The sequence below is a fragment of the Garra rufa genome, chromosome 18 (genome assembly GCF_049309525.1).
Source record: "Garra rufa chromosome 18, GarRuf1.0, whole genome shotgun sequence".
Taxonomy (NCBI): domain Eukaryota; kingdom Metazoa; phylum Chordata; class Actinopteri; order Cypriniformes; family Cyprinidae; genus Garra; species Garra rufa.
The window spans coordinates 12,667,650-12,682,806 of NC_133378.1; the positions used below are offsets into that span (position 1 = coordinate 12,667,650).

The following is a 15,157-nucleotide window of genomic DNA, read 5'->3' on the forward strand; positions in this document are numbered from 1 at the left end:
TTGTGTCGAAATTTCTGTTTTTTAGTTTGGTCTGTGTGACTCCACCCACTGCCAATTGACCCTTCGCAAACATCTTGATTGACAGGCAATCGGACCAATCATTACGCCAAATTCACCATTTTGTCCGACATACAAACAGGAGAGTAGATTAACTTAGGTGGACTTAAACTGGACTTAAATTGTGTGTATTGACGACCTTCTGTGGTTGAAATAAAATACGTTCTGATATTCATTCATGTTCATTTTTGTGCTTTAAATAAAGAAGAAAAGACAATCGGCTCACCTGTTTGATTGATCAAAGGCAATACAGCGATCTGTCACGACGCATTAAAATAGCCAAAAATGATATTTATTGTTTGAATTTCTTAAAAAATGACAACATTTTAAGCTGAGCTGGTTATACTATAAAACAGCTTGTATTTTAATGTTTATCCTGGCTTTGTCTTCCATTGTAAGTACATTACTGTAAATATGCTTTGTATTTGTTTTTACAAACTGAGAACTGAGCTGAAATTATTTTCTGTGGTATCGTCAGAATGCCAAATTTGCGGCCTATGGAGCTCGTTTTGATCCTGGAACATTCCTGTAATTATTTGAACTCTGTGGTAAACAGTATTTCAAATTTACAAAACAAACAAGACAAAGGCAAATCAATTATAAAATAAGACAGTGGTGAAGGGGATTTGGCAGGAATTCATCTGTTGTACAGCAACAACATTCCACTCTTGGCACTGATGTCAGCAGTGGATGTACTGACGCAAAAGGCTTTAAATGTCACTTAGAATTGAGAGACAAAACCCACGCTTTGTTGAGGTTGTGATGTCATAATCTACAGCTCTGAACTGCTCTGACCTGTTGACATGTTTTGTTTCCCATAAGACACTCACGAGAAACAAAAGAAAGAGACGGAGGAAAGGAAAGGGAAACTGAACGTTTGGGTGATTCCATCCATCAGCACTGACGGACTGTAAATGGCTTCAGGTGTGACAGCGTTTCTTGACTGTCTGTCTGTCATCCCTCCACTCATCTGTCTTTCATCATTCGTTTATTTCCGCGCTCAGCTTTCATCTGTGATGTTTCTCAGCAATGTGTGTTCCTCCTCTGAAACTCACACCTAGCCTTTATTTCCAGTTTCCTGTATTCTTCTCCTCTCTGCAGAGGTCACGGCTCTTCCTGTCAGTCAGTTCTGATTGGATCTGTCCTCTTCATCCTCACCCATTTATAAATGACAATTTCTCTCTCTTCAAAACATTTCAGATTTGACATTGAGTGTCACACAGCAATCAAACCACTCAGAGCAGACAGGCAGATTGACGGATGAAAAGACAGACTGGACAGACAAATGGACAGATAGACAGATAGACAGATAGATAGATAGATAGATAGATAGATAGATAGATAGATAGATAGATAGATAGATAGATAGATAGATAGATAGATAGATAGATAGATAGATAGATAGATAAAAACAGATTGGAGAGACAAAGACAGATAAATATAGACGGACGGACAGACGAAAAGACGGATGGACGGCAGATTGACAGATGAAAAGACAGATTGGACAGACAGACAGACAGACAGACAGACAGACAGACAGACAGACAGACAGACAGATAGATATAGACGGATGGACGGACGAAAAGATGGATGGACAGCAGATTGACAGACGAAAAGACAGATTGGACAGACAGACAGACAGACAGACAGACAGACAGACAGACAGACAGACAGACAGACAGACAGATAGATATAGACAGACGGAAAGACGGATGAATGGCAGATTGACACGAAAAGACAGATTGGACAGACAGACAAACAGACAGACACACAGACAGACACATAGATAGATAGATGCAGGACAGACAAATGCAGGTGGATGGACAGAGTGTCCTGGAAAATTGTTCAGAAACGACAATCAAGCAGTAGTCATTTGAACAGGGCGACCCTCTCTCTCTCTCTCTCTCTCTCTCTCTCTCTCTCTCTCTCTCTCTCTCTCTTTAAAGTGTGTATTTATAGCCTCCAGTCTAACTGCTGTAGGATTTACACTAGTGAAAAGCCTGGAGGACAAAAATATGAACACTCATGCTGACAACACCATTAACGCACAGTCTTTTGTGAGGTAATATGAGGATATCCCGAGCAGACGGCTTCAATAATTCACACTGCTCTATAACTGAATAGGACATCATTCATAAACACAGACATATCAGAGAGAAACACACTGTGATTATCGTATGTGTGTGTGTGAGAGAGTGTGTTCACTCACATGCTGGAAGCAGCTGCGGACGCTGGGTTCAATGTTGCTCCCGCCGAAGGCAGCCACCTCGCCCAGCTGTCGAGGGATCTGAATGGCATCATGCAGCAGAAGACCCAACTGCCTCTGATCACACGTATCACCCGCTGATGACACCTGATTAAACAGACCTGAGAGAGACACAAATACAAAAAATCATCTGCAAAGTGTTTAAAATGTAAACTACTTATAATTTACACAGCATTCAAAAAATGACATCGCAAAATACATATGTGAGCACAACAGCCAAAGTTGTCTTTCTAGCACATGTTTACATAGAAAACAATTACAAAAAGCAGAGTAGCAGAGTGCAAAATCATGTTCTGTGTGAAGAGCCTCAGAGATGAGACACTGAGAACCGTGGCAGACAGGGAGATGCATCTTTTTCAAATTCATGGATATATAGCCAGACAGATATAGACAGAGAGGTGTGATATCTTATCCACCTTTGATGGGTGGATGATTGAAAGGACAGCATAAGATAGACAGGCAGACAGAACAGACAGATGGATCGATAGCTGGACAGACAGAGGCAGACAGTCAGCTGGATACAGACAAATAGACAGTCAGACAGCTAGATACAGACAGACAGCTAGACAGTCAGCTGGATACAGACAAATACACATCTCTTTAACCTGGCTTACACATAAAACGTTAACACTTTTCTATCATTCAGATCTGTTAAAGGATTGTCTGGCTGCATTAATTAGGTCAACCGGAACCGGAAACACTTCCCATAACACCTGATGTACTCATTGCATCGTAAGAAGAATGGCATTTACGCTAACATTAGTCTGTTTCATTCTTATTCCAACGTCATCATAGCCACCAGATCCAGTCTGTATCCAGATCAGATGGTCACTGCAGTTCCCCGGATCCAGTCTGTACCCAGCTCAGATGGTGGATCAGCACCTAGAGATGACCTCTATAGCCCTGAATGTCAACTAGATGAGCTCCAGAGATGGATCATCAGTCACCTCGTCACTTAGACGGCCATCGGCGCAAGACCGTGGGAACCTGATGAGTCCTCTGAAATTTGACATTGGTACAAACTGCTGGTTTCGTCTGGCCAGTTCCCCCAACTGAGCCTGGTTTCTACCAAGGTTTTTTTCTCCATTTCTGTCCCCTGTGGAGTTTTGGTTCCTTGCCGCTGTCGCCTCTGGCTTGCTTAGTTGGGGAGACTTAACTTCCAGCGATATCGTATACTATTTGAAATCGTACACTAAATAGACAGCCAGCTAGATACAGACAGAAAGACAGACAGACAGTCAGCCAGCTAGATAAAGCCAGTCAGCTAGACAGTCAGCTGGATTAAGACAAAAAGACAGACTGACATCTAGATACGGAAAGACAGATTAGACAGTCAGCAGGATACAGACAGACAGACAGACAGACAGACAGACAGACAGACAGACAGACAGACAGACAGACAGACAGACAGACAGACAGTCAACTGGATGGAGACAGACAGATTAGACAGTCAGCAGGATACAGACAGGCAGTCAGCTAGATACAGACAGACAGCTAGATATGGACAGACAGACAGACCGCTAGATACAGACAGACAGACAGACAGTCAGCTAGATACAGACAGACAGTCAGCTAGTGACAGACCGACAATCAGCTAGTGACAGACAGACAGACAGACAGACAGACAGCTAGATTCAGACAGACAGTCAGCTAGAGACAGACAGACAGACAGTCAGTCAGTCAGTCAGTCAGTCAGTCAGTCAGTCAGTCAACTGCATACAGGCAGAAAGACAGACAGTCAACTGCATACGCAGTCAGCTAGAGACAGACAGACAGACAGACAGACAGTCAACTGCATACAGACAGTCAGCTAGAGACAGACAGACAGTCAGCTAGTGACAGACAGACAGACAGCTAGATTCAGACAGACAGTCAGCTAGATACAGACAGACAGTCAACTGCATACAGACAGTCAGCAAGAGACAGATAGACAGAGATAGATACAACAAACATACGGCTAGATATAGACAGGCAGATAGTCAACTGAATACAGATAGACAATCAGCTGAGATGCAGGCAGACAGACAGAGACAGTCAGCTAGATACAGACAGACAGTCAATTGCATACAGTCAGCTAGAGACAGACAGACAGACAGACAGACAGACAGACAGACAGTCAACTGCATACACAGTCAGCTACAGACAGACAGACAGACAGACAGACAGACAGACAGACAGACAGACAGACAGACAGACAACTGCATACAGACAGTCAGCTACAGACAGACAGTCAGCTAGATTCAGACAGACAGACAGACAGACAGACAGACAGACAGACAGACAGACAGACAGACAGACAGACAGACAGACAGACAGACAGACAGACAGACAGACAGACAGACAGACAGACAGACAGACAGACAGACAACTGCATACAGACAGTCAGCTACAGACAGACAGTCAGCTAGATTCAGACAGACAGACAGACAGACAGACAGACAGACAGACAGACAGACAGACAGACAGACAGACAGACAGACAGACAGACAGACAGATTCAGACAGACAGAGACAGTTAGATACAGACAGACTGTCAACTGCATACAGACAGTCAGCTAGAGACAGATAGACAGAGATAGATACAACAAACATACAGCTAGATATAGACAGGCAGATAATCAACTGAATACAGATAGACAGACAATCAGCTAGATGGAGGCAGACAGACAGACAGTCAACTGAATACAGACAATCAGCTAGATACAAACAGGCAGATAGACATATAGATACTGATAGACAGACAGTCAACTGGATACAGATACAGACACAGACAAGATATACAAAATACAAGATATACAAACTGCTAGACAGCTAGCTAGACAGATATATTCATTTTTTCATATTTTTTTTTCATGATAATAAAGGCTATATCTGCTTATTTTTGTACAAATACCAGACTACCTAATTAAAAAAGAATATATATCGTCATGCCTCATCCGTCAAAGCTTTTCTAAAAGTTTTCTGTTAAACTGTATGAATAAAACATACTGTCAATCTATGAAATCATATCCGCTATTTCATAGCTCATAACAGTATGAGTTCACTATCTGTCCACTCACATGAAAGTGTTCAACCCCAGCTCAAATGCTTCCTAGCATGCATCATTTATGTGAAAAAAAGATAATTTCACTTCCTTTTTCATTGAATATTTAAAGCAATCCCTTCAGTAATCTACATATGGTTGAAAATGTAATGTAGATGAACAGACTAAAAGCGATCTAAAAGTCCTTCAGTTAATGTTAAATGTCATTTTCCATCACTTTTCATCCATCTCTTTCTTTCCGACCTTGGCTCAGGGACAGAGATGACCTTGATTACCAGAGCAAGAGCAGACCCCTGCCAAAGCTGCTACACACACACACACACACACACACACACACACACAGCTGAACTCCAGCCCTGTCCTGAGAGCATCAGAGCAGTTCAATAAACTCTATTCTCAGTCCAACTCACCCAACTAAAGTCACACAGACTGTATTTCACAGTGCGCTGTGTTAACTCAAGGTCAGCGAACAAACCCGGCACCAAAGCGTCTGTGATTGTCTGTCACTCAGCTCTGCTTTACAAAGTGCTGACCGGGCCGAGTGAACCTCAAACTGCTGACCGAAAATGGAAAAAAACATGTTTTCCATCTCAACAAGCACTGTACGTCATTTCTGGTCTGTCTAAGGTACTTCAGACATGAAGAACAATCGCTGCTGCAGCTTGTAAACTAACCAGCGCAGGGATTCGACTACTGCGAGTTTTGATCACTCAGAGGAGTAAAGACTCCTGAGATGAGCCAGAACTTAAAAGAGCAAAAAGCCCAATTACGTGAGGAAGTGCATCATGGGAGTGCAGTCTGTGCTTTCAGATGACTGTGCTTTTGGAAACAAAACAGGACCGAAAAAAGGGGCAGAGCATCATGGGGTTTGCGGTGCTTCACAAACACATTCATTAAAAGGGATAAGGCTGGGATTTGCACATGAGTTCTAACAATGCTGCAGGCCACAAAAACCAAAATATTCAGTAGATATTCAAATTATCAGCAAATACAAAACAAAAACCTCAACCAGCAAAAATAATGAACCCTTGTTTAGCCTTAGACCTCATTACAGACATATTTGATGTTAACACACAGATACGTGAAAAACAATATACAATAGTCTTATTGTTTTTGGTTCAATATTTGTTATGAACAAGAGAAAATGAGCTTACATTTGTATTTCTCCTCCAGATGACCCTTACAAAGAGAGAGAAGACCAATCTTCATGGACAGAACTCGGATTTTCCCACTGCGACCCCTGTGGCAAAAAACAAAACAAAACAAAAAACATTGCGGGTAAGAGAAAAAGAGGCAGCAATAAGCACATGACAATACTACACATTTGCCCATTATCGATTTGGGAATACATTTCAGCAGTGTTTAGTTTGTGTAAGACTGCGTCCATATTGGAAGCATCCAAGATCGGAGCTTGAGAGTGTCTGAAAAACACAACACATCAATCAGCTGCGAGCTCCAGGCAAGCCTTCAGCAAAATGTGGGGATTTCTTTGTCTCCCACCTGATTTACAATGGAAATGCACTGACTTGAAAATATTCAAAATAGTGAAACAACTTTAATGTTATTATTTAAACAACTGCATATGCTATGGAAGCTTGTATCTGCCACTGAATTAAAAATAAATAAAAATAAAATTCTGACGTTTTTCTTAGAATTGCTCGTAAGAACTCGTAATTACAAGAAAAAAGTCAGAACTGCAAGATTTCTCAGAAATAATGTCAAAATTGCATGATATAAACTCGGAATTGTGAGAAAAAGTCTGAATTGAGAGATGTAAATGCACAATTGCAAGAAAAAAAAGTCATAATTGCGAGTTTATATCATGCAAGAGGGGAAAATGTCAGAATTGTGAGATGTAAACTCGAAATTCTGTGAAATAAAAGTCAGAATTGTATGATATACAGTATCTCACAAAAGTGAGTACAAGCCTCAAATTTCAGCAATCATTTTAGTATATTTCCTCAAGGGACAATATAGAAATGAAACTTGGATATATTTTAGAGTAGTCAATGTGCAGCTTGTATAGCAGAATAGATTTACTGGGCTCTGAAAATAACTCAACATACAGCCATTATTGTCAAAATAAGTGATAACAGCAGTATGTTGTTTAACCATGCAAAGCCACATGTCCTATTCTTCATGTTTATGTTTCTGTCTGCTCGACAGGACCATACAAAGTTGTGTATTTTGTATTAGAGCAGTTAAAATTTGGTGCTTTAAGTACAATTCTCTCATACTGACCGCTGGATGTTCAACATGGCATCTCATGGCAAAGAACCCTCTGAGGATTTGAGAATTAGAATTGTTGCTCTCCACAAAGATGGCCAAGGCTATTAGAGGTTTAGTAACACCCTGAAACTGAGTTACACTACAGTGGTCAGGGACATACAGAGACTTTCCAAGATGGGTTCCATTCAGAACAGGCCTTGCAAGGGTCGATCAACGAAATTGAGCGCTCGTTCTGTGCGTCAGGTGCAGAACCTGGCTTCAAAAAACACATGCATAAGTGCTGCCAGCATTGCTTTCAAGGTTGCAGTAGTAGAAGGTCTGCTTGTCAGTGCTCAGACCAGACCAAGTCGAGCATCATCCCAGAAGAAAGCCTCATCTGAAGCTGGCTCACAAGAATACCTGCAAACAGTTTGCTGAAGACAACCTGTCCAAGAGCATGAATTACTGGAACCATGTCCTGTGGTCTGATGAGACTATAAGATAAACTTGTTTGGCTCAGATGGTGTCCAGCATGTGTGACGATGCCCTGTTGAGGAGTACCAAGAAAATTGTGTCTTGCTTACAGTCAAGCATGGTGGTGGTAGCATCATGGTCTGGGGCTGCATGAGTGCTGCTGGTTCTGGGGAGCTGCAGTTCATTGAGGGAAACATGGATTTCATTATGTACTGTACATTCTGAAGCAGAACATGATGCCTTCCCTCCAGAAACTAGGCCGAACGGCAGTTTTCCAACATGATAACGACCCCAAACACACCACCAAGATGACAACTGCCTTGCTGAGGAAGCTGAGGGTGAAGGTGATGGGGTGGCCAAGTATGTCTCCAGACCTAAACCCTATTAAGCACCTGTGGGGCATCCTGGAGACGCACCATGTGTCTAATGTCCAGCAGCTCCATGAGGAGTGGAAAAGGATCCCAGCAACAACCTGTGCAGCTCTGGTCAATTCCATGCCCAGGATGATTAAGGCAGTGCCAGACAACAATGGTGCTAACACAAATTATTGACACTTTGGACAAGTTAACTTAGGGTGTACTCACTTTTGTTGTCAGCTATTCTGACAATAATGACTGTATGTTGAGTTATTTTCAGAGGACAGTAAATCTACACTGCTATACAAGCTGCACATTGACTACTCTAAAATATATCCAAGTTTCATTTCTATAGTATTGTTCCTTGAGAAGATATACTAAAATGGTTGCTGAAATGTGAGGGGTGTACTCACTTTTTTGACATACTATATACTTGCAATTGCAGGAAAAAAGTTAAAATATAAACTTGTAATAGTGAGAAAAAGTCAGAATTGTGAGATGTAAACTTGCAGTTGTGCGACAAAGGTAAGAAGACTTTATTTCTTGCAATTGCGAGTTTATATCACACAATTCTGAGGATAAAGTCAGAATTATGGTATAAATTGTTGCAATTACTTTTTTTTTTTTTTATTCAGTGGCAGAAACAGGCTTCCATAATATGCACGATTAGAAACATCAGGAGATGAGTAGACCATAAACATCCTGAACTTATTTTGATGTGGGTGTGATGTTATGTAGATATATAATGAAAAATGAAGTCTTGGCAATCAGCTTATGTTATTTCTAAATCAAAACATGAGTATTCAAATGGATGAGGAAAATAAAATGACTGGAACAGCTGTGCCAAAAATTATCGCAGGTTGTTCCTCGAGTAAAGACGTGTGTCATTAGGCACTAGCTGTGCAGACAGCAGCTGGATTATAATGTGAGTGTTGTTGTGTCATAACATGCCACATGTCTGGTGTAGAGACAGCGTGTAATACATACGTGTCGTAGACGTTGAGCAGCCAGTTGAGACACATGTCCACACACAGCGGGACATTGACCAGGTCTTTGTGTTCCTGCTCCAGTCCGTCATAGACAGACGTCAGGCAGTTGATGACCTCAGGAACCGTCAGCTGCTGCGAGTTCACCGTCAACTTGTGCTGCTGGAACATGGACTGAGCAACACTCAGATCCAGCAGATCCACTGAGACACAGAGACAGACAGAGACAATGTTGATCTTCACTGAAATCAATATCATGTCTAAGACTAATTCACCACGGGTGCCCTTGACAATTTTCCAATGGGGTTTTAGAACAATACTTTTAAATTCATGAGTAAAATAAAGCCTGTGGTAAACAGAACTTGACAATGCTTGGATTTTGCTCTATAACATAAACTGCAAATACTTACTAATTTTAATTTCATTAACGAAAACTATGACGAAAAATGTTTGTTGGCGAGGTTTTTTGCTCATGACTAAAATGAGACAATGACGAGACAACAATAAGATCAACTGGATGAAAAAGTCAGATTCCAGATTTTGAAATAGTTGTAGTTTGGCCAAATATCGTCCCATCCTAACAAACTACATGCACCAATGGAAAGCTTAAAATTACCTTTATGACTGATTTTGTGCACTAAAATGTACATTTGACACAGTATTAAGACTAAGACTAAACTAAAAATGGCTAAAAAAATTACATTAACCCAACGGCCTTCAGATGTTAAAGGCTCTTTATGGAACCATTTAGACAAAAAAGGTTCTTCTATGGCACCGTGAAGCACCTTTATTTTTAACAGTGTAGGTGAGAAAAACAAATATAATATAACATAATATAATATAATATAATATAATATAATATATAAATAAATAAACAAATATGAGTAATTAAAAAGAAAAAGTGTTCTGTGACTTGTCACTGCAATTTTCAGGGCATCATACAAGATCAGAAGTTTCTGCCCCCTCAAATATTCAGGACATATATTAAAAACAAGTAATACAATAATAATTAAAGTAATTAAAACACATTAAAGGGAATATTTATCACCAAGCAATACAGTCATCAACAGCAATATTTTCTTAAATTATTTAAGATAGATGTCATTTGAGTATATCTACAGTTTTAAGCAACGCAAATGCCTCACTTTGTGAATATCTTTTTCAGTCGTAAAGAAATTATATTTTTTGAGACAAATATTTCAGGATTTTTCTGCACATAGTGGACTTATCTAGCGAAACAATCAGTTATTTGCTAAAATCTTTAATAAATCATATACTTTTTAACCTCAAATGCTTGTCTTGTCTAGCTCTGTGCAGTGTTGGGCATCTTACTTTAAAAAAGCAAGGTAGTTATAGTTACTAATAACTGACATTAAATGAGTAGTTCACTTTCAGAACAAAAATTTACAGATAATGAACTCACCCCCTTGTCATCCAAGATGTTCATGTCTTTCTTTCTTCAGTCGTAAGGAAATTATGTTTTTTGAGAAAAACATTTCTGGATTTCTCTCCATATAATGGACTTCTATGGTGCCCCAGAGTTTGAACTTCCAAAATGTAGCTTCAGAGGGCTCTAAACGATCACAGCCAAGGAAAAAAGGGTCTTATCTAGCAAAACGATGAGTTATTTTCTAAAAAAAAAGAAAAAAAAAAGACAATTTATATACTTTTTAACCTCAAATGCTCATCTTGTCTAGCTCTGTGTGTACTCTGTGTAGAGATTAAAAAGTGTATAAATTGTAAATGTTTTTAGAAAATAACCAATTGTTTCGCTAGATAAGACCGACCCTTATTCCTCAGCTGGGATCATTTAGCACCCTTTGAAGCTGCATTTAAACTGCATTTTGGAAGTTCAAACTTGGGAGCGCCATAGAAGTCCATTATCAGGAGAGAAATCCTCAAATGTTTTCCTCAAAAAACATCATTTCTTTACGACTGAAGAAAGAAAGACATCTATCCCTTTAAAAACATACATAAGAAAACAAAATAACAGCCAATCAGAACCCATCTGGTGTTTAATATACAGTTATGTTGAGTAGGCAGAGCTACCAAAATAGAAACTAAGCTACTGGCAAAATGTCTTGTTAGCGGTCACAGCCGGTTAGGCCAAACATCCCGATTAACATGTAAGTTTTATGGCTTGTCACTTGATCGCGTCACGCTCCGTTAGGACACGGTGTCAGCGTCAACCATCAACACTATTCATCTCTGATGGAGCGATGGATGCCATATTCCCTGTTTACACTTTTTAATGAGGCCAATTAACAACTCAAGAAACAAACACACATGCAAATGAAGAGGACGTGAAGCATGTAGGCAGAGGAAGAGATCACGTACACACGCTCCTAACTCATTCTCTTCGTGCTGTTAATTGGGCCTCTCTGAGTTAATTGAGCCGATGGAGTGAGACGATGCAAGCATGCAGCTCTAATCATATAACACACACACACACACACACACACACACACACACTGGTTTACATGTTTTATGGGGACATTCCATAGGCGTAATGGTTTTTATACTGTACAAACCGTACTTTCTATCGCCCTACACCTACCCTACACCTAAACCTAGCCCTCACAGGAGATTGTGCACACTTTTAATTCATCAAAAAAACTCATTGTGCATGATTTATAAGCCTGTTTCCTCATGGGGACCTGAGAAATGTCCCCACAAGGTCAAAATTTACTGGTATTCCTATCCTTGTGGGGACATTTGGTCCCCACAACGTGATGAATACCAGACCACACACACACACACACACACACACACACACACACACACACACACAAACTTACAGCAGAGGGCTTTCTGTAGCCGGCGGATCTTCATAGCCGTCCTGTATGCTGAGAATCGCACATTGTTGAGGTCAGCTAAAGGCAAACAGAAAAGAAAGCACAAGAAAAGTGAGTAACATAAAAGTTTATAACACAAAGACTGTAAACTGAACTGAACTGCCTGTGAACCGAGTCTGAAGCAGAATGTTCAAGGTTTTCTTTTCTTTTTTGTGTATGTGAAAAAGATGTCAGAGTCACGGATGAATTGTTTATTTGAGTCTGTCATTTTTAATGAATTGTGACGCATGCAATCCATAAATAGTGCACTGATGCAATCTACATACACAAACTGAACTTGAGTTATAAACGGCAGCATTTCATTAAATATTTCACAACAACAAGGACATAAAATGCTAAACTTAATGAGTGTTTACAAATATGTTCTTATTCTGGTTAAGTCTAACAAGTCAACAAAATGTAAAGGTCTTCTAACAGGTTGAACTGGGTTCTTGTTAGGAAAAGGTCAAAATATAATCAATACAACAAGATGTTTGTCTTATCAGTCAACGTTAAGTGCTTTGAGTGCTTGTCTTGTGCACACATCAAATTTGCTAGCTAATTTCAAAATCTCACACTAACATGGTTTTGTAGTGTTATTTTTATAGCTATCAGTGCTTTGTTGTTTAACACAAGTAAACACATCATGCAGTTTTTAAATGAAGTTTTTTTTTTTTTTACGAAGGGAAAACAAAATCCAAACCCACATGGCCCTGTTAAAACATAACTGGTTTATCACACCTGAGTTCAGTTTCTCTAGCCACACCCAGGCCTGAATACTGACACACCTGTTCACAATCAAGAAATCACTTAAATAGGACCTGCCTGACAAAGTGAAGTAGACCAAAAGATCCTCAAAAGCTACACATGTTGAGATTCAAAGAAATTCAGGAACAAATGAGAAAGAAAGTAATTGAGTCTGAAAAAGGTTATAAAGCCATTTCTAAAGCTTTGGGACTCCAGCGAACCACAGTCAGAGCCATTATCCACAAATGGCGAAAACATGAAATAGTGGTGAACCTTCCCAGGAGTGGCCGACCGACCAAAATTACCCCAAGAGCGCAGCGACGACTCATCCAAGAGGTCACAAAAGACCCCACAACAACATCTAAAGAACTGCAGGCCTCTCTTGCCTCAGTTAAGGTCAGTGTTCATGACTCCACCATAAGAAAGAGACTGGGCAAAAATGGCTTGCAAGGCAGAGTTCCAAGACGAAAACCGCTGCAGAGCAAAAAGAACATAAAGGCTCGTCTCAGTTTTGCCAGAACACATCTTGAAGATCCCCAAGACTTTTGGGAAAATACTCTGTGGACTGATGAGACAAAATTTGTTAAACAGTTTTTAAACTTTTTGGAAGGTGTGTGTCCCATTACATCTGGCGTAAAAGTAACACAGCATTTCAGAAAAAGAACATCATACCAACAGTAAAATATGGTGGTGGTAGTCTGATGGTCTGAGGCTGTTTTTCTGCTTCTGGACCTGGAAGACTTGCTGTGATAAATGGAACCATGAATTCTGCTGTCTACCAAAAAATCCTGAAGGAAAATGTCCGGCCATCTGTTGGTGACCTCAAGCTGAAGGGAACTTGGGTTCTGCAACAGTACAATGATCCAAAACACACCAGCAAATCCACCTCTGAATGGCTGAAGAAAAACAAAATGAAGACTTTGGAGTGGCCTAGTCAAAGTCCTGACCTGAATCCTACTGAGATGCTGTGGCATGACCTTAAAAAGGCAGTTCATGATCAAAAACCCTCCAATGTGGCTGAATTACAACAATTCTGCCAGGGTGACTGGGCCAAAATTCCTGCACAGTGCTGTAACAGACTCATCGCAAGTTATCGCAAACGCTTGATTGCAGTTGTTGCTGCTAAGGGTGACCCAACCAGTTAAGTTTAGGGGGCAAACACTTTTTCCACACAGGGCCATGTGGGTTTGGATTTTGTTTTCCCTTCATAATACAAAAAAAAAACTTCATTAAAAAACTGCATGTTGTGTTTACTTGTGTTATCTTTGATTAATATTTAAATTTGTTCAATGATCTGAAACATTAGAGTGTGACAAACATGCAAAAAATAAAAAAAAATCAGCAAGGGAGCCAACACTTTTTCACACCACTGTGTGTGTATATATATATATATATATATATATATATATATATATATATATATATATATATATATATATATATACACACACACACATGTATTACATGTATATTTTTCATGTATATTTATATTCAAATAATTCATATTAAATAAAAATATATTTAATTTATAAACATAACATATTTTTCTTAAATATATACATGCATGTGTGTGTATTTATATACACATAATACATACAATAATTATACACAGTACACACATATTATGTACAGGAAAACTTTCATTTTGGGTGCGATTAATCGTTGCCCAGCACTGAAAATACATTTACATTGATCATAGACTTAATATTAAATGTTAATTTCTACATACACTGATATGTCAACATTTAAAGTTTAGTTTAAGTTTTAGCCAATTTATTATGAAAAAACATGAAATAATGCACAATATAATATTTATAAATGAGCAATAAACTAGATTACAAACTGCTGTAATTTTTTAAAATAGTTAAATTAATTCTAAAGTGTGAGGAAATATTTAATTGTTTGTCATTAATTACAAACCTGAACCAAACACTAAACAAAACTGACTCCCATCACATTTTGTTTGCGTCATCTCAGAATAGTTTCTCTTGTGTTTTTTTGTCTCTAGAGACTTCCTGCCTTGCAGAGACGGCAAACACAGACAGTAGGCCCCTGTGGACGGATGCTGTCTGGTATTTATTCAGCTGTGGATTTTGGTGAGACTTGAGCCGCTCTCAGACGTGAATCTCTGCGTGTGTGTGTGCGTGTTTGTGTCACTTACATAGAGAATGATAGAGCTCGGTCATC

The 15,157-nt window shown here is 39.5% G+C and overlaps 1 protein-coding gene across 1 annotated transcript in view; it reads right to left on the minus strand.

Annotated features, from left to right (window-relative positions):
• utrn (utrophin) overlaps positions 1–15,157 on the minus strand; it is a 341,497-nt gene that overhangs the window by 63,307 nt on the left and 263,033 nt on the right. Inside the window, 5 exon segments of the mRNA XM_073822647.1 lie at positions 2,267–2,424; positions 6,520–6,605; positions 9,391–9,592; positions 12,188–12,262; positions 15,132–15,157. Coding sequence (XP_073678748.1) covers positions 2,267–2,424; positions 6,520–6,605; positions 9,391–9,592; positions 12,188–12,262; positions 15,132–15,157 — 547 coding nt within the window.